A 25,906-nucleotide genomic window follows, 5' to 3' on the forward strand; every position below is an offset into this window, starting at 1 on the left:
AGCAAGGTGACCCCATCAACACGAACGATCCAGTATGCCGAATTAATTTCAAAGTGGTAGCAACATAAAAGGCAAAAAAACAAACTTACCCGCCTTAAGCATATCCACGCAGTTTTTCCATCTGGAAAAAAAACGACACATCGAGATGCAGAGCCTTCGTCCCGACAGTCAACACTCACAGATACGTTTGGTGCAAAACTGTGTGTGTTCACACAGTTCATCGCAAAAGCAATGCTGCTCTTTTTTTAGTAGAAAAGCCAGCATTTAAACAAATGCTGCAAATGTGTGACAGACAGTATGAATTGCCCGTGACAAAATACATGTCACAAACAGCAATTTCACAACATTACAGAGTGAAACATGACATATTAAATGAAATATTACATTATTATTATTTATTGTTATATTCCTTTATATTATCATAACATTAGTGGTTCATTTGGTCTAAAAATGTTGACAATAATATTGTTTAGTGTAAATGTGTGGGACAATAAACATTTCAAAACAGACCTGCAATGTTTTGTCATGCTGTCATATTTTGTCATTGTACTTTCCTTAAAATGAATGTTAAACTCTCATCTCGTCTCGTTCTCTTGAAACCAATCTCATGCATCGTCTTGTCTTGTGAGTTGTCGAGGTGTCTTGCGACACCCGTAGCAAACAGTCATTCTGGTCAACATGCCATCTTTTCCATAGTTTTGCATTTGCCTACATTACATTATTCAATAAGACGATTAAAATGTACACATTATTCACCAACAAAATAAAGAAGATTTTGACAATGTTAACAAAAGTTGGGAGAAAAAAAAATATCCTGTACCTTTTTCTGGATCTGCACCGCCTTGGCTCGAGCCCCACCCCATCACAAAGCTTTGTGAACATCAGTTTTCTACATCCCGCAAACAACCAAATAGCACAAAGCATGTGATTATCGTGTTAAAAAGAAGAGATGTATAATAGTTGTTCAGAGTGTCCAGAGCAGCAGTGATAGAAAATATCTACCCATTTTTTTCCCCTGTGGGGGTGTGCAAAGTCAGGCTTGGGAGCCATTTGTGGGCTGCAGCTCATTAACATGAATCAAACATAATTAAACATTGCCCAAATGAACATTACAAAGTATTAAGGATTAGAACCACACTAAGTAAATACAAATATGCAAGATTTATGGTCATATTAATACAGCGTCTGCCTGCATTCGTCCATTTTTGTGTATGTATATGTATCGGACGCCCTTGCAGCACAGCATCCATTGACATCCTAAATAAAAGAGCCCTATGAGGCCATGAGGTCATATACCACACGCTAACCAGCGTCACACTCAATGCACACATGGCAACCTGTTTATCAATAAGATTGATTGTAGGACATAATGCTGATCGTATGACTGCTCCTCACCGTCGTGCCTGAAAGCGCCCTAAAAATCACTTAATGTGAATTAGTATTGATCCCTGCCTCTCATCAATAGTCATCTAAGAGGGCAATGGAGGCCGCAGGGGAGCCTTGGGAACACGATGGAGAAAAAAAAAAAAAAAAAGCCGTCAATGTCCACTGAAGCTAAAAGAAAGCTGCAACATGTGAAGAAGCTTTTCACACGAGTGGTCTAAAGACTGGAGCATGCTTGTTTTAGCCCTGGAACGCACATTACGGCCCCGTGCTAGCGTGATTACACACTACAAGGATAATAATGATGTCAGTTTTAATTCAACAGTATGTTTATTATTATAGGTGTGTCCAACTGCACTGCACCATCCTAAGAAGCGTTTCTAATATGAAGGCGGAAAATATTGACTGAAACATTGCACAATATACGAGAAAGCCTTATGATCCCGCATTGTGACTGTGACTCACTAATTAACGCTGGTTCCTTCTGCGAAAACCACAATCTTCTCCTACACAATGACCATGGTTATTTCCCTCTGCGCCAGATAATATAGTAATTACCACTTCCTGTGTGGAAGCTGGTGCAGGGCGGTGATGCCGCCATGGTGCTGTTTGTTATCAGAGCGCTCTCACTACTGGAACCACAACACAAACCGCTAGAACTTCCTTTTGAGCATTCAGTCTGATCACATAACTGCATTCAGACGATTACACAGAATTCTTTAACTTTAAAAGATTAAATAAAAAATAATAAAAAGCAGTGGTTTGCAGTTTTTTGTTAACAGGGTGACAATGCAATTGACCACTCACAGCCTGGCAAATTCAAGGGTTTTTGGTCAAAAATGTTTTTTCTTCTAAAGAAAACACATTTCCTTTGCGCAATAATGTATAAATATATGATAATACAGCATACAATTTTTTACATGTTTATATCTTTATGCTTTGTTGATAACATTTTTATTTAACCAAATCACAACACAATGCAGGTGTATTCTGAATTTTTTATTGTCCCACAAATTGGCGCTAAATTATATTATTGTGAATATTTTTTAGACCAAATATATCACTAATGTTATGATAATATATAATAATAAATAATAACATCATAATGATGCAATATTTACTTTAAAATGTCATCTTTCACTCTGTAAAGTTGTGGAATTGGCGTTTGTGGCATGTATTTTCCTCACAGGCAATTTGTACCATCTGTTAAATGTTTGAAGCATTTCTTGAAATGCTGGCTTTTCAACTGTTTTAAAGAGCAGCATTTCTTTCATGTGTGAACACACACCATTTTGAGCTGGTCCGTTTTTTTACTTTCTCAACCCAATATGTCAGTGAGTGTGGGGACGAAGGTTGTGCATCCCTATATGCATTTTTTTTTAAGCAAGCATCTTTTTCCCTCACGTTACCTTGCACTGTTCCTCACGAAGCGCCACTTTTTTGCTGTGTCTCAGTGTGTGTATGCGAGCGCCCCCTTCTCCCCCTACAGAGACAAAGCGACCGTATGACAAGGGGTCTCACTCTGTTTGCCGTTGAATATACGCATGAAGCGTATGATACCTGTTTGGGGACACGAGGAAAACAGACACATGGCAATATATGGAGTCCGGCAAAATTGTTGAGTTCATTTTCATTTATCGTGTGATTCATTAAGTTATTAATTTACTACATGAGACAGTTATTTTCTAAACGAGAAATCTCATGTCACGACACCCTTATCCATTAGTAGTGAATAGCTATAGATTTTATACTTTAAATGAGTTTAATAAGTGTGTGAGGCATATTTAGGGCTTAAACCTGGATTGTGTCATGAGTGAACAATGGCAATTAAAAGAGAGACAGGGAGGGTCCAAAATCACAGGAGAAAGTCAGCAGCAAGCCAGCAGGGGGGTTTGGGTTTGGAGACATTTTAGCCATTTTGCCTTTTGTTGCAGAAAAGGCATTTGAGTGAATGTTGTTCCGAGTGCTCCTGTTTCACTCCAGCCCTGTGGGTGACACTAAAGCACACACTACAAAGTGGGTGCTAACACCTGGCCAAATACAAGTGGACTGTAACGGCCAAAAGTGGAACTGAATTGTTCAGTATGCAAGTTGAAATGGATCCGCACCCAGCCGTGCATGTTCTGATCATGATGCGCTATTAAACTGAAAGGTTTGCGCTTCCTGTATCAGCCAGCCTAAACATTTGATCTCCATCATGTTGGGAGGGGGCGGGGCCAGAGATGATGGGTCGTTAACGGGACGTTTCCCTCCTCTTCCCGCCATGTGATCCAGTCTCTCCATCCTGTCACTGTGAGAACCAGCACCATCTCACCCTCTTCCTACTCCTCCTCCTCCTCGCTCTCTACGTGCGTGCAGGAAGCAGCAAGGACGCCCTCCTCCTCCTCCTTCTTCATCTTCTTCTTTTGCAGACGATGCGAAGGACGAGCTGCTAGGACAACTTCGACTCGGCTCTTTCTGACCGCGTGTGGCTCGCAGGTAAACCGTTGTTCGATGCCGCTTCGTAGGTGTGCGTACGGTCAAGTGGAGCTGTCCACGCGCGGCGGTGCTGAAAGCGTCGAGACGAGGAAGTGCACGAGGCTGTTTTTTTTTTCATCAAGCCGATACAACGCTCGATCGCGTGCATGACGAGTGTGAACCTCTGTCGTCACGCACGCACGCGCATGCACGCCTAAAGGTGGAAGCAACGGCGTGCACGAGCCCGGCTGTGTGCTTTGAGGCGGCTCAGATGCAAAGTTTTATCGGCACACCAGAAGCGTACGCGCCGCGCAGTCCGCGTGCACGCCGAGGACTCCCGTCGTGCACTTTTCCTTCAAGTTAATGCGTGTCGACCTGTAAACGCGTCCACACACGCAGAGGTGAACACACATTGACAAGCACAGCTGCACATGCAAACAAATACAACATAATGGCTTGGCTGTGTGCTAGTTGTGTGCTATGTATAACTTATGTGGGTTGATTACTGCGTTGGTGCGTGCAGGTTGTGCACTAGAGTGTGCGATTTGTCAGGGGGTTGTGTGTGCAATGCAGTAGTTGGGTGCTGGTTGTGTGTACAATGTGGGAAACAGATTGTATTTAAGTTGTGAGGTGGTTGTGTGTAAGTTGTGTGGGCAGATTGTGTGTGGGTGTGTGCTGGTACTGTGCTAGTGTGTGCAAGTGGTGTGGTGGAGTGTGTAGGTTGTGTGTACATTGTTGAACTGGAGATTGTGTGTTATGTTGGTTGTGCGCTAGTGTGTGTCGCGCGTTGCATGCCCTATGTGTCACTGTGATTGTTGCTTGGAGTTGTGGCATTGTTGATATTTATTATTACACAAGACTGACAGGTGACGACATGTGAGGACACTGCGGTTCTCACACGAGTACTAACTATACTTAATATTATATTATTATTATAATAATTAGGGGTGTAAGGATTAATTTTAATAACGATTTGATTCGTATCACGATTCGTGGTTGCCGATATGATTCAAGGACAATATTGGTTCATTTAGAACAGGGGTCATTGATCGCGAGGTACTAGTCAATCTTTGGGACTTTGCCGGTCGATCGCGTATCTTCAGCTGCAGATACTGTAGATATTAAAGTCAATTTATATACTACATACCTTTTATCTTGTCCTGAAGCTCCGATCCATGAGTTTGAAAACTTTCAATGTGACTCAGTGTGGTCCAACACTATAAAAATATAAAGTATATAATTATAAATCCAGTATAAAGAATGGCGATGACATCGCAGGCAGACTGACTCGAGTGTAGAGTCTGAGGTGTAGGGAGTCTAGAGTCACTCTTTACAGGACAAAAACTCAGAAACTTGTGCTCTTTGGAGAGGCCGCGTCGGCTCCAACCAACCACACTGTAACCCTTGGTAACCACAACAGTCGCCTTTAGATGACATCATCCGTGCGCCCCACTCTATAGGCATGAAAAATCAACTTATGCCAAATCAAACTGTTACACAAGTTTAACGTCTTTATCATTAAAATTGCTGAAAAACACACATCCATATAAAGCCTGCCGTGCTTAAATCCAATGCTTTATTTCCTTGTATCGATTCAATCGATTGATTACCTTTTAAACAATGTTAGATCGATATATGTCGTCCTGAATTGAAACTTTGCTGGACACAGATCGATGTAGTTGGACCATGGCAATATAAATCGATGCATCGTTACACCCCTAATAATAATGGTAATTAGATATTATTTACCTGCGGTTGGCTGGCAACTAGTCCAGGGTGTACCCCGCCTGTCGCCCTAAGTCAGCTGGGATAGGCCCCAGCATGCTCCCACGACCCTAATGAAGAGAAAATGGATGGATATATTATATAACATTATGTATTATATATAATAATACGATGATTACTTATAATAATAATTATTATTATTACCATTATTATTACAACAGCACATGTATTTATGTCACTTTCAATAAAGTAGACAATTCTTTTCAATGGTAATTTTCTCTTCCAGATCTCATCACTTCTTCTTGTCTGTAACCTGTGAATGTGACATCGCTTCGACTGGGCAAGGAATAAAAAAGCCATCGTCATGAATTTCGTAATGAAACAAGCATTGGGAGGTAAGACTTCCTTTTTTTGTGTTGTGCAAAAACACATTTTTGTGTTGTGCAAAAAATATGTTCATCAGCTTTTCCTTGAAGGATATTCCTGCTACTTAAATGATTTTCTGTTACCTTCCGGGACCTTGACACTCACTTTAGTATTGTTTGCATGAGTGCCTCGCTCATGTGTTGCTGGGGCCTCCCTGAGTGGACTTTAGACCAGAACTGGCTATACGTTCCAGGGTTTCCAGAATGGACTGTGCAGGCGCTCTTATCTGCATATGCTGAGTGCATGTTTCCCACCTGAAGGGAAACAAAGATAATAACGACGGCTTGTAATTTGCCGTCTTTTCATTCTAGAACACGAGCTGCAATCACTCCCTGGACGTGACGTTATCATAGCGGAGCCTCCAAAAAAATCAACTTGTTATCATGTATGAATATGTAGATGGATGAGTGGAAGTACTTTGTGCGCCTTTAGAGAGTGTTTACATAGAGTACAGTGGACTCAGCCTCCTTAGCTCTGTATTAACATTAAATGAGACGCGGTTAAAGGCAGCGTTTGGGGAATAAACCATCATTTATTTAACTCCTTTTAACCGGGTGAATTGAGTTGCCCACCAGAGTGCTTTCGGTTTCATCTCATGTCATAAACATAAACAACCGACTTGACCAAGACGACATCCTACTGGACATTTAGCATTTGACCGGGACAAACTTAAAGAGTCGAAAACTGTGGTTAACTGGTTTGGCTGCGGGATCCACCATCACCATAAGCATCAATGATAAGCGGTGACCCAAACTGAGAACATTTTTCAACTCAAACCTCTCAAATATTTTATATTTAAAGGGACTGTTTGCAACACATCGTGAGCTGCAGCGGTGAGATGCTATCTCTCTCTTTACGGCACGCTCTACTTCAGTAGATAGCGCCAGGTGTGTGTTGGACGGACAACACGTTAAGTCCCCACTCAGCGACTTTCCTCTCCCGCTCAAGCTTGAAAAAGTCACCCATACACATGCCGCGCACCTCATGACACCGTAGCAAGTGAACAGCACAGACAACAACATGAGGTGCATTCACGGGCACCGGGTCAAAGAAGTACGGCAAAATGCAGCGCACTGTCAGCACCTGGATTTTGCAAAAAAGCTGGCAGATATTTTATCAAGCAATCCAAAAGGTGGCAATAATGCTCCATCAAGTGGTTGCAATTCACCACTAAAAAGGAGAAAAGAAGAAGGGGTAAATATTGCGATCTGCATTTCTGGCACGTGCAACGGATTTGGGACAGCACTACACTGGCAAAATTTGCACAGTCAGGACAGTGTACAGTGTACTTATTGAAGTGTACTGATGGAAGTATTCCATTTGAGACACAGCTATGGTGTCACATTTGCGATGTTAGTGTGCTGCATTGACAGTAGACACTGTGTTTAAGAATACACAATAAAACATGTCAGCATGAGAGCAATGTGATGTTTATATTGCATACACATCAAATCTGGAACAGACTGCATCTTCAAAAGGCTGCAGGTCTTTGTGCATGCCGCATGCAGCGTGGCGTTTTGTGTCTCACGTATTGTGTATCGTGTGCGTCTACGGCTCAGTGCAGGCAGTTCTGTGGTCGAAGGCGCTCTGTGTGTGTGTGTGTGTGTGTGTGTGTGTGAAAGACTTGACACACAAGGAGAAACAGGCCGATTGATACAAAGTTCAAGCTTAGGCTGAGTATTTGGTAAGAAGTTCACTTCCCTTTCGTCTAACTAATGAGTTCAGAGTGTGCGGTGGATTAGCTGTCAGGCAATTATCTCACCCTCTTGTGAGCTACCAGGGCACAGTCACACTCCATCTGCCCCCACCCAGGCCGACATTTGTATTCCACTGGTCATGTCTGTGACGGGCAAGGTCGCCTCCCGTCCGCCACTTGAGATCCTTCCCAGCCCGTAGTGCAGCTCTTAGGGGCTGAAAGTGCAGAAGCGTTTTATGTCAAGGGAGGCTGGGGAGAGCATCGTCAGTCTGTGCGTGCACGTGAACAAACAGCTTGTGTATCTGCGACTGCAGTGCTGCGACACTCTGCGGCTGACAGCTAGGTGACGTTCACCTGTGAAAAAATGGTTTCAAAGGATGCACGCTACCTCGCATCTTCAGGCAAAATTTCATATTTAGATTTTTGATATAAATGTCAATGTGAGAAGCAGATGCCTCATCAAACATTATGAAGTCACCTGTGCACGAAAATACACGAACGTGGAGCTTCTTCTGCCATCAAGATGTCACAATCTAATGTCACAGAGCAGAGACTGTAATAATAAGACTGCAATAAAAGACTGTATAAACTACATTATACCAGATATATATACATATAATGTATATTTAATGTGTATGTTGGGTTATAAAATAGATATCAGTTGTGTGCAGCTGAAATAACATTGGAACTGGTCCTTCCCACACCTTCAGTTAAAGTCCACGTTCAACCACTCAAATATAACAAGTAATTTATGTTTATATTCCAGAAATGCAGATTCACTGAATGTTAAATTTATACACCGCTTACTGTTTGCGTTTGTGTCCTCCACAAGGAACCACACTTTCATTACATGACGTAATCTTTGATAAACCGCTGCTTCTTCTTCTTTTCATTTGGGCTGTTACCTCCAGCGCCACCTACTGTAAAGGTACAGTCATAATCCAAATAATGGCTAGACAAGAGGTTGGAACTTACATTTTAGAGTTACTGGTTGTACGAAGGCTACAATATTTGTACAAATACGATAGCTAGCTTACATCTGGCCACGCCGTCTTGGTTGCGCTACTTCATGTATAATTGATTTATTTTACAGAATCCAATCAGAGTTCAGCCGTGTGCGTTGCTAGGTGAAAGGAAATCTGCCTTGACGCGATTGTAAATGTTGACTGACAGTTCTCGTAGCCAATAAGCTATTCAGTTGGGGAGCCAATTTTGTTACGGCAGCCTTTTATTGTTATGTGATTGGGTGACCTGTTGGTCTAGTGGGCAGAGCTAGTCGACGTTTTCTGTAGCTGGCCGCCAGTGTTGCCAACTTGGCGATTTTATTGCTTGATCTGGCTACATCCAAACTCCCCTTGACGACATATTTTCTCAAAAGCGACTAGCGACAAATCTAGCGACTTTTCTAGTATGGTGAAAGCACGTATTGTTCTGCATTTTTGTGTTCTCACTCGGGTGCAGTTGACATGTCGGCCCCGCCCAAAGGCAGTCACAAGCCATGATGTGGGGGTCTACGCATCGAAAGTGTATATGAATTGCTGTTACATACATTGACATACATTGAGTGTGCTACTCACGGACCATGTTAATGTGAGCCATAGAATAAACACAGCATAGTCTGTTATTCGCTGTTCAATTGTGCTAATTAAAAAAAAAAGTTCTCAATTGCCAACGTTTGATGGGAGAACTTTGAGAGGCGCTGGCCGAGATATTTAAAGTTGCTTTATTTTGATGGACAATTTTAAATTAACAAACGAAGAATCATGTTTATTTGTAGTTCTAAACGTAATCAGGGTGTTTTAATCATTTTTTTTGTCTGTCCTACGAGGTTATGCTTTTTTTTCTACAACATTTTACAACATCATATGCAAATAATATGGAAATTAGATGATTGCGTCATCTAGCGATTTATAGGACAGCCAATAGCTACTTTTCTTACTGAAAAGTTGGCAACATGCTGGCCGCTCATACAAGTAAGTTTTGGAATTGTCGCTTGCAATGAAGGATGTGTTTAATTTCCTAGTTTGGTGGTGACTAGGAATGTATTACGTATTTTGATGTTGAACAACAGCCTCTTCTTAAGGAATCAAAGGATGGATACTTTCCATTTGGTAAGTAAAATGCATTCTACATCGTTGTTTTAGGCAATACTGCAGATCGGGCTGGGAATTGTGAGAGGCATTTCTTGCTGCAGGCTTTGTAGGACACGTGGAATTTATGTTCATTTTAAAACTTGATTTGTGTCATTTGTGACATGAGTCACATGAGATATCTGTGATGTAAGTAACGTGCTGGATTACTGCTTTTCCTGTGTATTTCTGATAGTTTTACAGGCTGTGGCATCATAGTGACAGCACTAAGAGGTTTGGTAATTAAGGTGGGACACCAGCAAAGTGTGAAATTCACGACCTGCCACGGTTGTAAACACAAGCAATGTGTGCGTGCATGAAACGTTAATGTGGTTTGGACCTGTATTTGTAGTGTACTTATGTGCACCCCCCAAGACTCCTGCTGCACACTTGTAAAGCCTTGGGCCATATAGCTCATTGTGAGAAAAGTGGACAAATGACAAATTGATTCAATCTGCAAGGCAGGAAGAGTGATGAGTACAGTGTGTATGTGTTTCTGGCCCCCATGGCCTCCATGCTGGTGAGAATTTATCACCCGTGGCATCAAATGTACTCGTAAAAAGCCGGCTGCATCGGTAACCTACGGCTCCTCCTCCTCGCCAGGCCTGGGACGAAAAGGATGATGAGGATGAGATGAAACGGGACAAATTGCTTTTTAAAAAGGTGCGCCACACCATCAGCAGAGCATGTTTTTCCTCCTCTGACTTTCTCGGGCATCTTCTATCCGTCACTCACTCTTCCCTCTAAACGGCTCATCACGGCTGGTGCTCCCCCATCCCTCACTTCTCTGTGCCTTTCTTCTATCCCGACACAACCCCACCCCTTCCTCCCGCCTCCCTCCCATCCCTCCCACTGCCACCATTACTGTAAATCTGAAGGGCGAGGCGAGGAAACCTCAATCAGGGAGCCACCAGGGAAAAGTGTGTGTGTGTGTTGCCAAGCTATGTACAGAAACGTGGAAAAAGGGGATGAAAGCACACACCGAAACACTCAAGATGGTTATACCTGTATATGGTCACATACAGCACCAAATACAGACACTACAATTTGTGTTGCAATCAGCATCAGTGGCATGCTGGGGGGTTGTGGACCTCAGCAGCCTGTGACACAACACAAATAAGTAAACAATGAACACAAACCTGCGATTGTGTTTTTGCACATCACATACAGAATAACTCGTACACTGTTTTTTCTCCGGAATGTTCACATTCAATAAATTGAAACGGCAAGCTGCATCACTCTGCTTTTTTTGTGAAAACAGTCCCCCGTTTACCGTGGTTAATTGGTTCCAGACCCGATAAGTGAAGTTCTGTGAAGTAGGATTCAGTATTAATAAATGCTATATTTTTGTAGTTAGAGCATAGAAAACCTGTTTATGACCTCCTAAATATGTTTTTTTTACCATTATTTCAGCCGTGTAGACATGAAATAACACCCGTATAATCACTTTTACAGCCCTGTTATTCTTTTTTTACACCACATTGCGCAACTCTTACGCCCAGGCTACAGGATCTCTCAAGTGACACAAGAGATGGCCACCGTTTCAACTATAGCAAGCTACTGAGCTAACTAGTTAGCCTCCAATTATTTAGTCTAAACTTAAGAAAGGGTTTGAAACGGCGTGGAGAAAAAGGATAAAGTAAGAAACCAAAAATGTACCACTTCCATACGGAATGGGAAGAGAACTTTTAATTCCTGTATGTCATGTCAGACTTTGCAACCAAGTTAAGGTAAAGGTATGTCTCATCACTGTAACATTACTGATGCCTAGTGACTGGAATACTACATATTAGGGATGCTCCGACCAGGTTTTTATGCTGCCGATACTGATACCGATCATCCATGACTGAAATCAGCCGATACCAAAACCAATCACATAGATTAAGTGTACATTTTTGAATTTACTATTGGCTATATCAGGGGTCACCAGCATCTTTTCTTATGAGAGCTACTTTTACGAAATGAAAATGGCCAAGAGCTACTCATTTTTGTAACATTTATTTTCATAGCTTAAACACACAGAATATGCTTGTTTTACCAGAACATTAGCAAAATGCTGGTATCCACAACTCACATTTTTTATTTCAGAATGCATTTCTTTCTAGTGTTCTCACGTTATTAACTGAAAACATGAATGAAAACCAGGCTTGCAGGCGCCTCTTGTGATTGTGGGGGGCTCCCTCGTGCCTGCAGGCACCACACTGGTGACCCCTAGGTTATATAATACGAAAGGGGAACCATGAAATTTAGACAGAAACATACTTGACTTACTTTTGCAAAATTACTGGTGAAACTTAGAGGATAAGGCACCTTTTTTAAGGAGAATTTGGATGCGCGAGCAGCTTGCTGGTGCTCCAGCAGGAGTCAGGACCCCCAGGCGCTCTGCAAATTTGGTTTCCTCCACAGCCGCCGACGGCCAGCCGTCCAGTCCGACAAATCCAACCACTTTTCTGGCTATCCGCCTTAGACCTCTGACTGCCACGCACACACGGCGCAGCAGTGAAAACCCGTCACTGTGGTTGGGGTTTTATCGTTGGTTGTGTGTATTTTTGTACTCCAGATACTGCTTTATGGTAATTGTTCAACTACCCCTTCAATTTGGTATTAAATTAATATGCAAACTTAAAACATTGCCATCGTGAGTGAAAAAAGTGAACTGGACTGGTTGCCAGCCAATGGCAGGGCACATATAGACAAACAACCATTCACACTCACATTCATACCTATGGACAATTTAGAGTCAGCCAATTAACCTAACATGCATGTTTTTGGAATGTGGGAGGAAAACGGAGTACCCAGAGAAAACCCATGCACGCACAGGGAGAACATGCAAACTCCAAACAGAAATGCCCAACGGAGATTCGAACCCAGGTCTTCCTTATCTCCTCACTGTGACTGTGACTGTGTGGCCAACATGCTAACCACTAGACCACCATGCGGTCTAGTGGCAGGTTTTGATATTTTTACATTTTTTTTAAGAGGCTAAAATCAGTCCAATATAGATATGCTATAATATAGAAGTTATACATAAAACAGTCTTCTTCTCAGTTTTGTGTTATTGGTGAAAAAGCTTATTTGTCGTCTTCTTATTGTTATTAGTAGGATTATAAGCTTCAACATTTCAACTTTTTCTTACTTTCCCATTTTTGCTGTTTTTTTGTACTTGTTTTGCTAAATGTAACAATAAAAAAAACAAGCTGCAGAACTGCTGTAAACAAATAAAACCGTAAACTTTCTCAGAAGCTGCCCACCAAACTATCTTTTATGCGTCAGCTGCAGTAACTAACGTAAATGCTGCTTACCACAGTGAAGGTCCTAATTAGCCACGGGACATCACCATCCGTCTGGCTGAAGGACACTTTGTGTTCTTTGTGAAGGTCACAGAACCAGTGTGGGATTTCAATTGTCCTTGAGGCCAAGCGTGTCCTTTGACTGAGTCCCCAGTCCTCATCTGGACAACTGTCATATGTCTGATCCGGCACCAAATGAAAAATAAGCCACTTGGGCAAACAGACTAGTTTGTGTAACATTGTCATTTGAGTTTGCCAAATGAATGAGCCTACAGGATACCGTAGTATTGTGTAAAGTCAGTACTGCGAGATTTGATGTTGAGTGTGTGATCCAAGATGGCTAAACATACAAGCAATGCTGGGAGTAGTCTGTCCACATCTTTATTAAAACCTCAAGGTGTCAAAGGGCAAAATACAACCGTTTGTTACGTGCAAGTACAATAACGTGACTGTGTACGGAAAATTGCATTCGAAAGCTGTATCATTAGGGTTGGGCATCGTTTGAATTTGAGCGATTCCGGTTCCTAACGATTCTTGATTCCGATTCTTTTCAGAGGTAGGGTCATAAAAGTTTGCATGGTTTGAAAGAGGATGCTAGCCAAAGTTCTCGGATGAACTGTCGGATTGTCTCCATGATTTTTAAAAAATGTTACGAACTTTTTATGAATTACTTTACTGTGAATTTCTCACAGGGCTATTTTCAACCAGTATATAAATATCAAACCCATTGGTAATGGTAATGGTTTAATTTGTTTTGAACACGCATACTAATTACAATGGAATACATCACATAGTACAATTTGCAGTTCCACATGTCCAAAAGGAGTAGTAAGAAGCAAAGCTTATTTAATCCTACCCCCACATCCGTTTCACATCAATTTCAATGCATTTATTCACTTCCTGTATTCCAAATGTGGTCTTGAACCTGTGATGTGTGGTCTTGAATTTTTTAAAATCTCATGACAAAACAATAACACGTATCCTGTTGTTTATGTGTTGGAGAGTGTCTTATGATGCAGAATAGAAAAAGTGTAACTGAGCCATGTTACACAAACGCTTCACATTGCTTCTTATTTGTTGGTGTTCGCCGGCTTCTTCTTTGTTGGTGTTATGTGGCCATTTCTTCCACTCGGCCGGCTGGTCGATCAGCGAATGGGGGAATCGAATTTTTAAAAAATGTAAGATTCCGGGAGAATCAGAATGTTAGTCCCGGTTCCCGCTGATGGCCGATGCCGAACCCTTCGCATCGTACGGAAACTGGGGCGTTCGAAAACCAATGGTCCCACTGTATTGACCTACATTGATTTGTTATAGCGTCTTTATTGCACAAAATGTATCAAAGTGGCCCCGCATCCTTCAGTTTGTTTGCAGTCCTCCCTGGAAAAAGCTTACATCTGTGATATATGAAGATAATGGAAAGAAGGATCACTGAGCTGAATGGACTCTCAGGCTTGTTTTAACGCGGTTATTTTTCCAAAGCGCAGATAATACAACAAACCCACCCATTTAATGGAATTGTCCCTCATGGTTCTCTTCTCGCTGCCTTTCGAAGAGCAGAGACGGAGTCTCATACACACACAATCACTTGTTTTTGTCATATTTGATTTGAAGAAGGTAAACATGAGATTTGTGTGCAGGGCTGCAGGGCGCGGAGTGAGACATCCTGCATGTTATTTATCCCTGTCACTTCTGCACGTGCTCAGACTCTTCTAAGCAATTTTCCACCGTTTCGGCCAGTGCTCTTTAGATCTCCAGCAGCAGCACACAGGAAGGCGGCCTACCTTACACGCTTAGATAACATGACATCGGCTTTAAATAACACACGCTTCCTGCCGCCTTTCGTAGAGAGCCTTTGCGCATGGGTGGCCAGCCAGGCCGACAAATTCAAATGAGATTCTTCACACTTTGCTGGCTCTGGAGCCGACGCAGCTCACCAGAATAATGTTTCACGGCCAGTATCAGCCCATTTTAATCGCCTTCAGACGAGGGGAGGCTGTAAAATCCTGATGAATTGATACGCAGTAATGATATCTGCCACGTTTTGACGCCCACACTGCACAGCATGATGCCACAGTGCGTCGACCAAAGCCCGTCCTTGCAGAATCTTTAAATGTTTGACTGTGTGGCGAAATCCAGAAGGCTGAAGAAGAAAATGTAAGCCTGCCAATATATGAACTGCTCTTTAATAGCTATTATATCATTTTTGAGAGCTTGCCCTTTTGTTCCTGGTGACTTCCGCACATGCAGACTAGAACATTCTAGCGGGAAGGTCTTCAATCATCATGCTATAATTCACCAGACAGATGTATAATGGAATACGGATTCGTAATCAGATTTAACGGTACAGAACATTTGGTGCGGTACACATTGAGTGAGGGATAGGAAGTGTGTCGACCAACTAGGCCCGTCACAATAATCAATAAATCAATTAACCGCACGATAAAAAAAAACCCAAACTCGATAGTTTTGCAGGCTTCGATATAGTGACATGTGCATGCATGTTTGTCTTCCCTTTCTACCAAACAAGCTGGATGACAAGAGGGTTTGCTCTGTACGTCTGTCTAAATACCTGGGTGTGTTGGTTCTATAGCGGAATGAACAGAGTGAGTGAACCCTCCTGTCAGTCATTTGAAGCCATAGCCATGTGAAAATTTAATAAACGGGGAACAATGTTCTAACCTTCTTCCTGCCTTCAAAAGAAAGTTTAAATAGCTGGAAAATGTTTTTAAAAAAAACTGCGTAAATGAAAAAAGCAGCTGTAATTTTCTGAGAATAGAGTCACAATACTAAGAAAAAAGTTATACTCTCACGACAAAAAAATGTCATTTTAGTAGCATAGAGTTGAAATATGAAATAAAAAAATGCTTTTTTTAAAAAGTCATAATATCATGAGAAACAAACAAAATGAAATAAAATTGTAATTTTTGGAAAATTAGGTTGGGCAAATGTTATAATTCCATGGGAATAAAGTCAAAATATTACAGGACTAGAGTCATAATATTAAGGGGATAAAGAATAAAAATGATTTAAGAAGAAAGTTAAAAAAAAAAAAAAGAAAGTTGGAAAATTAAAAAAAAAAGGTCTACCATGGCATGATAAAGTCATGTTTTCAGAACCACTAAAATTGTCCATCATACCGTTCCTGCGGTCTCAGACTCGCGGCCCCCGGGACGATAGTTTGCGGCCCCCTTCTTAATATGAAAGATTAATATTCGTGTGGCCCGCAAGTTTGATATGAATGACACTTGTCGTGTGCGGAGCTGAACGAACCAATGACGGTGAGGTATATGGGTCTCGAGGGCGGGACCCATATACCTCACCGTGATTGTTGGGGCCGCGAGACCCCTGGTGTAGGCTGCATACGCTACCACTCATGGATTTGTGACTCGCTAAGGCATTAATAAAGTTGATAGAAAATTTAAAAAAGTTGGTTCGATTCCCAGTGTCACAGTGCCCTCTACTGGTCAAGCTGAAAACTTACCTGCAAATGCAAACACGACAGCCTCCATCTCCATCTCCCCTCGCCAAGAAGACAGTTCTGTCTCAAGGTATGTTGATTTATTACGACTTGTACGTAACTTACAAATAACGTGTGTGAAGGGGCGTCAACGATCGCGTAACTTATTGCCCGCGGATGCGGGACGTATGAATCATACGTTGATATACATCGAAAAGTTTTATGCATGCACAAAAGTTTTGGACGACTTAGACGTACTACGACGTATGCCGGCGTGCTTCCGCGTGCTGTTAACATATACAAAACTTACCCATAACTTATTCGATGTACACCAGCGTATTGGCCAAATTTTTCATACGTTGGCTTAAGCTGGCTAAATCGTCAAGGTGTGACAGGGCCCTTTGTTTTTGGTGGAGTACAAATGAAAAAGAGACTTTGTTCTGCTCCACCTGCCTTTAGAAAGTGTGTCAACGTGAAGATGACAGATGAACTGATGATGCACTTGTCATCGTGCTCCTTCATCTCGCCCCGGAGGCCTCGCTGTCTCACTTTCTTCTAAAAACATGACACATGACAGCAGCCAAGCTGAAAACCAACTTACTGACCACATCAGAAACATGTCTTAAAGATAAAGTGCACCAATTGTTTGTACCTCATTGTTGAACGTCACTGTCTGCAGTTAAACCGTGACTCATAGTCTAAACCAGAACTGGGTAAAGTATGTCCCGCGGGGCACATCTGGACCTGTGACTAGTAATGTTAATATAAAATTAATCTAGGTTTACTTCATGGGTGGCTTACATGGTCAGTTTTTTTGAGAATGTACATACCTTTACCTTTATCCTGTTTTGTTTTTAACAAACGATGGGTGGCAAAGTATTTATTTGGTGAAGTCAGAGGTAAGAGAGAGTCTAACTGCCTGGTTCAGTCAGCCCCACGTTCTGACCTGGGCTTGAACCAAGATCTGCCGACTGAGAATCAAGAGCGCTAGCCGTCGTGCTAAAAGCTCAGACTGTCAACTTCATGTCCAGCGCTACTCTTAAGGCTTCAGGGATTGATGTTTACCAACGTACATCTGTACAGCCACAAAACAAAAACGCAAAGATAATTTCAAAAACCTGACTTAAGACGAACAGACACGGACACCTGAAGCATTGCTAGCTATTCTGCTAAAACGACTGGGCTAAGCTAAGGCCAGCGGGAAACAGTAGTTCACTGATATTCAGCCTGACTTGGATATACTTGTGGAATCCCGATAAATGAGGTGGTTAGACTACAGGCAAAATTTTTATAAAGCCAATTTAATGCCGGTCTGTCAAATGCATTTGTTTACCGTTGTTTGGGGAAGTTTAGCTCAAATAAATGATGTTTTTGCAAAGCTTATTCTCCATCGCATTTACTTTACCAGTTGTATCTTCTCAAAACAATAGATTTTCTGTTTCTCATATGAATGGCTCCTTGGGAAACCTCATTTCCCAGCACTGGTCGATACACATCTGAACAATCCAGCGAGGTTCAAAATTCAGCTTGTTGCATCATGGGAAATCCTCCAGCAGTCTAAAGCCGATGGCAGCATAAGTAAAAAGTGTGCATTAATGTCTTTGTCTTCTTGTATTGTGTATTTGTCATGAGCTAGGCAGTCAGTGTATGCGTCTAGTTCAGTGTTTCCCCACCTATTATTCAGACAATTTTATATTAGAACAATCTCAGGGCACATCACCATACAAAAATGTTGTATGAATGGCAACAGGTGGAGTAATTATGTATCTCTTGCCATTTGTTGATGTTTTTTTTTTTTTTTTTTTTTAAGAAAGGGACGTAAGCATTTTTCTTATACAAGATTACAGCTGGTGGCTAATTTCCATCTTTAGTCCATGACAGAAGGTTGACGTTAAGTACAACAACAATAACATTCGACATAAATGAAGGCATGAAGCTGTGTGCACTTGATAAAAGCATGAGTTTGGGGAAACATAAAGTTTCCCTGGAACGGTGAAAAAAATTCATCATGGCTCGTAACCGCGCACTACCGTTTAACAGAAGTTGGCCCCCGTTAAGGCAATGGCGTATACGCTCGGCCACCGTTGATGGTCCCTCCTACCACTCCGAAAGTTTTGATCTGCACAAAATATTGCCAGCGGTGGGGAGCGGGCAATTTTCCGTGGTTGTAATCGTTTTACGAGCGGACACGGGATTGCTGGAACGGTGTCAGGCGTTGAAGCAACGATGAAGCAGCGATCCATTGCGGTGATGAACTTTGGTTTGCCGTTGGTATGGAGGTGTTCGAGGCGGAGCATAATTTTGCTATTAATACGGGGAGAAATGGGCCAGGAGCCCATTTGGAATAGCCGTTGAGTGCAGACCTCAGTTATATCGAATTTGCTCAAAGTTACAGTAAAACTGTACTACCATGGATATGACAAGCTGATGGTGGAGCTGTGGAATGAGCCTTCCAGCACTTCATGAGTGTAGTGTTTGCAGACACATTATATTTATACTGCTACATGTTGACCAGTAGAGGGCACTGTGGGACTGCGAATGGGACCAACAGTTGTGTGAGTGTGGAGCTGTACTGTATGATGCATGCGAGCAGACCTGGCGATTAAAGTCCTAAATAACTAGTAGGCTTGTTTATTCAACACCACCCACAGAACAATGAGGATGCCACCAGCCCGCATGCGCAGAACGCCGCTCTATCAACGCTCGCGTCACCGCTAAACCAACGTTCGCTACCGTTAAACCAACACTAAAGCAACGGCGGCTTCAGCAGTGCACCGCTAGGACAACGCCCGTGTTTTCTATTTTCCTTTCCCATTTTGTGCGTGGTTACGAGCGGTGATGATTTTTTTCACCGCTCCAGGGACGCCACAGAAAAGTTCGGGCGGTGTGACCGGGGCTTAAACAGTGGCCTACTAGAAAAGTCATCCATTGCTGTCCTCCTCCTTCCCTTGGGAATTAAAACCACTAAAGTCGTCCTCTTCAAGTGTTGGAACCGAACAGCCCCACAATTCCCTCAGTACCTGCTTTCGTTGTTGCTACCAGTGTCACCTCCGCCCCAAGGCAAATCAGCTCCTGAGCCCGTACCGTCCCTCCCCAGCACGCAGCAGTCCAGCTACCTGAAACCCGCCAGAGACAGTGGACCTCCCGACACTGCTCCACGCTGCCAAGGTCCACCGCTAGATCGATTGCCTTCAGCCTGAAAGCCACGCATCACATCACCGTATAAGTCACAGGGTTGAAAGCGTGAGGAAAAAAGTAGTGGCTTATACATTTCAAAAACGTGAGTGCTAAAGTGCCATCCAGTGGAAGAGCATTTCATTGTTCTGCCTGTCTCAATTCTTCGCAGGGATAGATAGATGAACAAAGGTACATTATTTGCCGTAAATAGATCATAATTTTCCGTGCAATTAAGTGAAATTAAATTAAGAAAAATGTAATTTCCCTCAGCACGCCATATGATCTCTCACAGCACACTAATGTGGTTGGGAATCACCGGTCGAATTCGAGAGAGTTTAACAATGCACAGCAGGTCAGGTGATTGTATTTTCCTGTGAGAGTGAACATCCTCTCCCTCGTATGCAAGTGCACGGACGCACGGGCTGGCGGTGTTGTTCCGTGAGCGTGCACAGACGTTCACACTTGACTCACTGTTCTCGCAGGTGTTATTGATTCATGATCCAATTTGGAACGCAGACGTTCTCTAAGAGTATAAAAATCTGGGTGGTGTGGCGATGAGTAGCCATCTGTCAAGGAGTCGTTTCTCCATTAAAGTAAGACTGTTATGTATTTGTTGTGTGATTACAAGAGCGCATGATCGATGGTGTGAGTGTACAACAACAACAACAGCTGCCGCCCTTTCAACTGCACCCAGCAGGCGATGCGGGTGCGACGTAGGCGAGAAACATCAACCAGTCATTAGCTGATCAGGTTTCTCAACACCGAAACACATCAGGGAGCCAGTCTTTTCTTTACTTTTGGATGTATTTTCTGTCACTGTGCCAATGCTGCATTCACACTAAAGTTAATGTGTGTTATGGTTCCTCTTATCATTCTCATTTCAAGGATGCCACAAAACCGCAAAACTTAATCAACAGATTATTACGTTTTCACAGTGGAAGCACAAATGCAGGGGTGGTTTTCCGCCAAGGTTCACATAGAGAAAATAAAAAATTGTGTGTGTGTGTGTGTGAGGGGGGGGATTTTGTACTGTGAAGATGCTAATACCAATCAAATGTAGGTCAATATGCACTATAATATGAGTGTATGTGTAATAATATCCATCCATCCGTCCATTTTCTATACTGCTTCTCCTCATTAGGGTCGCGGGGGTATGCTGGAGCCTATCCCAGCTGACTTATAACTCGTTATTAATGAAATAATTGTATTTTCAGTATGTGCCAAGGGTCAAGAAAAAAACAAGCTGGCCCCAGGGCCACACTGTGGACACGCCTACACTTATGTTTTTTGTGTTGCTGTGATTTCAAATTCCTTTCCTTGTTAAAAACGACTCTCTTCTAGGAATCAGGAGTGAGTGACTTGAACGTTTTCCATCAGAAAACTTAAATACAGTACAAGTCATGTTTTAGCTACTATTTTAACAGAGTAAATTATCATGTAACTGCAAAATAAATGATTAATGTGACTTATGTTATATGTACAAAACCATTTATTACCTTGACATTTTGAATTTAGAATTGTTCTTTCACCAAACCCTGCAAGACCAAGTGTCCAAAAACACTATGCAGCGGTAATACAGCTGTATATCCTAGTTTCAAGTGGACTAAAGTATTGATGGTGCCTGCAGGAGCTGCCACAGTTTATTTGCTCATACACATTTCAGTGTAAACCTGAAAGTTGGATGCCAAGAAACGACTGAGTCACCGGCGCTGCTCATGAGCCCTTACAGACGTACTGTCATCAGGCTGGAAAAACACGACTTAGGGCGATACAGTTCATGATAGTTAACATATGTTCGTCTGCAAAAAAAGACGGTTTGCATCAAAGTGGTCCAGTTAACGCCTTCGTGCACATTGATGCATGAAAAGTCCCATGTTATAGCATTCTTCAGTTGTGTAAGCAGCCGCACAATAGTGTGTTGGAAGCGTGTTGTCCAAAATCTAGCCTTGCCGCGGGAATTTAGGCAGTTTAAAGTGCTTTTAGTACTCTCTACTGTAAACACTCTGTTTTGTGTGTCTGCAGCTTTAATACTAATGAGCTATTGTGCAACTTATCCAGTTTTGACATATACACTAACTCTGCACTTCAGTCCAACGTACTCGATGCCGTGCAGTCGTCCCTCGCTACATTGCGGTTTGAATATCGGCCCTCACTCTATATCGGATTTTCAAAAATGTATTAATAAATAATCGCCGTTTTGTGGTTAGTCAAAAAAAGACAAGTCATATGTAGTGTTCTGGTCACTAGGCGTCAGTAATCTTACATTGAAGAGACACTACCTTACATTACATTACCTTAAGACTGCATGGAATCAGCCATGGCATGTTCAACATGATGGTGAAAAGATGTTCTCTTCCCATTTCATGTGGAAGTGGTAAGTTTTTAACTTCTTACGTTGTCCTTCTGTCCCACCCCGTTTCAAACCTTCAGGTTAAAATAAATAAACTAGTTAGTGGTTAAATGGTTAAAGGTTAACGCGCTGTTCTTGCGGTTATCCTGTGGTCTGCACATACGTATTGCACAATGTGGTGTAATCAAAGAATAATAGGAGTGGAAAGATGACTATGGGGGGGTTATTAGTGTCTACAGGGCTCTAATAATGGTAAAAATCGTATTCAGAAAGTCGTAAACAGGTTTTCTATGCTCTAACCACAAAAATATTGCATTCATTAATACTGATTCCTACTTTGCCGAAATTCACTCATCGCAGTTAACCACAATAAACGAGGGACGAGGATATCACACACAACAATATAACATTAAGGAGGACACAAATGTCAGCAACAGTGGCATAGCTAAAACAAAATGATCGAACTTACAACTCCCACGTCTGTAGCTGACTGACGGATAGGCAGAAAAGCTCAAAATGTAATTTTAAGATGTGTAGCGAAGCCTGTTATTTATTCATTTTTATTTAATTTTTTTTGCAAAGTGATGATCAGAGACTGTATCATATCCATGAGGAAGGAAGTTTTTCTGTCATGACGTCATGATGAGAAGCAACCTCAAGCGTTTGAGCGCCTCTTCTCTCAAAAGTGGAGGGAGATGATAGATTTGTCTCACGTTCGGTGCTCATAAAAAGACTCGAGGGACACACATTACTTTTAGCACATTATTAAAAAGTATATCTTGCATAATAAGGGACCTTTTTAAAGTACGCTGACAACACAGCAAGAAATTTAACATTTAATTCATTGGCTCGCTTCCCACGCCCCCACTAAATCTCATAGAATGAGCTTTAGCAATGTTTGCGTAATCCTGCTAACTAACAGACAAACGGCTATTAAACATTTAAACATGACCTCCTACAAGAGCTGTAGCAAATGATAGTGCTTAATACCTCTTACCCTGTCTTTGTAAAGGCAGAATTATGTACGGTGCTCCGTCACCACATGCGAACACCATCAACCACGCTGGTGACTCCTGCTAAAAATGAACAGATTGACAAACGTTCATTCATCTCACCACAGACGGGCTCCCAGCCACCTCTGCAGTGGCTCTGCTGGGATGACTCATCTGTTTGCGCTGAATATTTGCACCTGCGTTATGCAACGCTGCCTGTTTGAGGAGATTTGACGCGTTTAGAAGCCAAAAACTGTGCCAGAACTGAAACGGCCTGAGTGCCTACAGCATCTCTGATTGGAGGTCCTTCAACATCAGTGTTGAAGCTCTTGCTTGATGACAGAGGTGACGAGGAACACGTAGGAACATGAACTGTTTGAGGAAGATTGTGGTTGCTGCAGTAGGGAAAATAAGTATTTGACCTAGCATCATTCTGACCCCCACAGACTGGTTATGTGCCAAATGCATCTTGTCCTATTTGGATGTACTTCTTATCTCAACTTGAATTTTGCTGTAAGTCGAATCTTATACCTAAATTAACACCTAAGTCACTCACACTGTACACTGAAAACATGAAAGACAAATGAAATACAGTAATAAAAAGAGTAAATACAAGAATTAAATGGAAGAGTAATTAAAAAAAAGAGAACAATTCCTTACTTTTATCCCTGTGGTTGTCTTGTACACTCGGGGGTGTTACAAGAAGTGAGAGACAGGCCTTTTGGGAGGAGGAAGTCTATATAATGAGACCACTATTCTGCTTATGTTGTTATCACTGTCCATTTCATAGGACCTGATCCTTTCACACGCAAGAATGCCATGTTTGTCCTTCATGATGGTCACCACGTTTCAGCAGCTTGGACCGGGCCAATGTTGATTTCTCCAATGAGCGCCTCGCAACATCTAATTTAAATTCCACTTTCACTTTCAATTAACACAGGGCCACTAGACGAGTCTGTCTCACTGCCTTGGGAGTCATAATGGAGATTAAACTTAAAATAGTTAACTAAAAACAAAAAGAGAAAATGCTGTTGTCCTCGGTGGAGCGATAATCCGCTGACGTAACTAGTTCTCTTTTTTCTTTTTGTACAATATTACCAAATCATGGCAGGGCGTACGTAACCAAGACATGGCCAAATCTGGGAACTGCGTAAACTGAGGACCACCTATATATCGATAAAAGACAACGAAAGTCTTTACACCACTATAGGCAAGACCAAAGAGCTGTCAAAGGACCTTAGGGACAAGATCGTGGACCTGCACAAGATTGGAATGGGCTCAGACCCAGACCATCAACAAGAAGCTTGGTGAGAAAGACACCGCTGTGGAAGAAATGTGGAAGGTTAAATGGTTCCAGACCATACCATGATGAGTGAATTTCCGCAAAGTAGGATTCCTTCTTTATAAATGGGATATTTTCATAGTTATAGCATAGAAAACCTGTTTAATCTTCTAAATACGGATTTTAACATTATTAGAGAGCTGTAGCCATGAAACAACACCCCTATAGTCACCATTACACTCATACTACCCAATATAGTAATCATAATAGCAAAAAATAAGACATTTTACACATAAATAAGACATAATATAGACCAGGGGTCACCAACGTGCTGCCCGCGGGCACCAGGTAGCCCCCCACGACCACATGAGGTGCCCACAAGCCTGCTTTTCATTCAGGTTTTCAGTTAATAATGAAAGAACAGTAGAAAGAAATGCATTCTGGAATACAAAATGTGAGTTGTGGACACCAGCATTTTGTTAATGTTCTGGTAAAACAAGCATATTCGCTTTGTTTGTGTTTAAAATAAGCTCTGAAAATAAATGTTAAAAAATGAGTAGCTCTTGGCCATTTTCATTTTGTAAAAGTAGCTCTCACAAGGAAAAACGTTGGTGACCCCTGATATAGACTCACACGTTGGCACTGGGAGTGCTTCTGAATGCCTTATATTTGTATTTTAGTTCATTTATCCTTGAAAAGGCTTCATTTAGGCCAAGACTATGTAACATTTGCTTAAATATGTATATTTTTTGACTAATAACAGGCCGTATTCAACCACAAAACAGCAATAATTTATTCATTTATTTTGAAAAACCGTGCAAATGCCACGGCGTACCCCGCCCCTCGCCCCAAAGTCAGCTGGGATAGGCTCCAGCATACCCCCCCGACCCTAGTGAGGATAAGCGGCATAGAAAATGATGGATGTATGGGTGAAAAACCGTGATAGAGTGAGGTTCAAACCTCAAAGTGGCCTGCATGGCGCTTGGAGGTGGAGAAGCGCTACTAGGGACAAACTTAAATCCAATACTTTTGTGCCTTTTTATATCAGCTCTCGTCTTTTGTCGTACATAAAATAAGACAAAGTAGAGAGCAAAATGTCCACCCCCATGTTTGAGAGTAGGGATGGTGATGCTGCGCTCATATTCAGCATTTCTCTGCCTAAACACGTCGAGTCGATTTGATGCCAAAAAGCACAATTTTGTTCTCATCTGAACATATCACATTCCCCCAAGCCTCGTCTGAGTCATTCAGATAAAGTATTACACGGATCATTTACTAACCTGACAGATTAACTGTTGACCGTCTGCGTACAAAAGGTCCATTTCGGAACCACTGTTGCCTAAAATAACGCCGGTGACGTCGCCAATTCTGGCTCTCACTCCGAGTTTGATGACAACTGGATGCCTTTTCCCTGGCGAGGTTGCAGCCCGACATCTGAGACTCGCCACCTGTTCTTGAACTGCATCCAAAATGGCCGCCCTCCTCAATATGTCAGCCTCCAGCGCCGTCATGGATGCAGAGTGTCTCCCCCATCGGCGTACA

At 42.2% G+C, this 25,906-nt stretch overlaps 1 protein-coding gene and 3 long non-coding RNA genes across 4 annotated transcripts in view; 1 reads left to right on the forward strand and 3 right to left on the reverse strand.

The window, feature by feature from the left end:
- Positions 1 to 5,275, reverse strand: part of LOC129190397 (uncharacterized) — a 56,363-nt gene extending 51,088 nt beyond the window's left edge. The window contains exon 1 of the long non-coding RNA XR_008572992.1: positions 4,988 to 5,275. This is a non-coding gene — a long non-coding RNA (uncharacterized LOC129190397). The remainder of the gene's footprint in view (positions 1 to 4,987) is intronic.
- On the reverse strand, positions 459 to 2,840 carry LOC129190398 (uncharacterized). Its single transcript, XR_008572993.1, has 3 exons — positions 2,793 to 2,840; positions 821 to 889; positions 459 to 708 (listed from the first exon to the last, which is right to left on the reverse strand). It is a non-coding gene; the product is annotated as an uncharacterized LOC129190398 (long non-coding RNA).
- Positions 3,647 to 25,906, forward strand: part of LOC129190395 (complexin-2-like) — a 66,184-nt gene continuing 43,924 nt past the window's right edge. The window contains exons 1-2 of the mRNA XM_054793070.1: positions 3,647 to 3,861; positions 5,852 to 5,960. Of these exons, the coding sequence (XP_054649045.1) occupies positions 5,930 to 5,960 (31 nt within the window). The 5' untranslated portion in view covers positions 3,647 to 3,861; positions 5,852 to 5,929. The remainder of the gene's footprint in view (positions 3,862 to 5,851; positions 5,961 to 25,906) is intronic.
- On the reverse strand, positions 5,594 to 8,714 carry LOC129190396 (uncharacterized). The gene is made up of 4 exons (XR_008572991.1): positions 8,495 to 8,714; positions 7,754 to 7,902; positions 6,097 to 6,245; positions 5,594 to 5,675 (listed from the first exon to the last, which is right to left on the reverse strand). It is a non-coding gene; the product is annotated as an uncharacterized LOC129190396 (long non-coding RNA).

This window comes from Dunckerocampus dactyliophorus, chromosome 11, assembly GCF_027744805.1.
Source record: "Dunckerocampus dactyliophorus isolate RoL2022-P2 chromosome 11, RoL_Ddac_1.1, whole genome shotgun sequence".
Lineage (NCBI taxonomy): Eukaryota > Metazoa > Chordata > Actinopteri > Syngnathiformes > Syngnathidae > Dunckerocampus > Dunckerocampus dactyliophorus.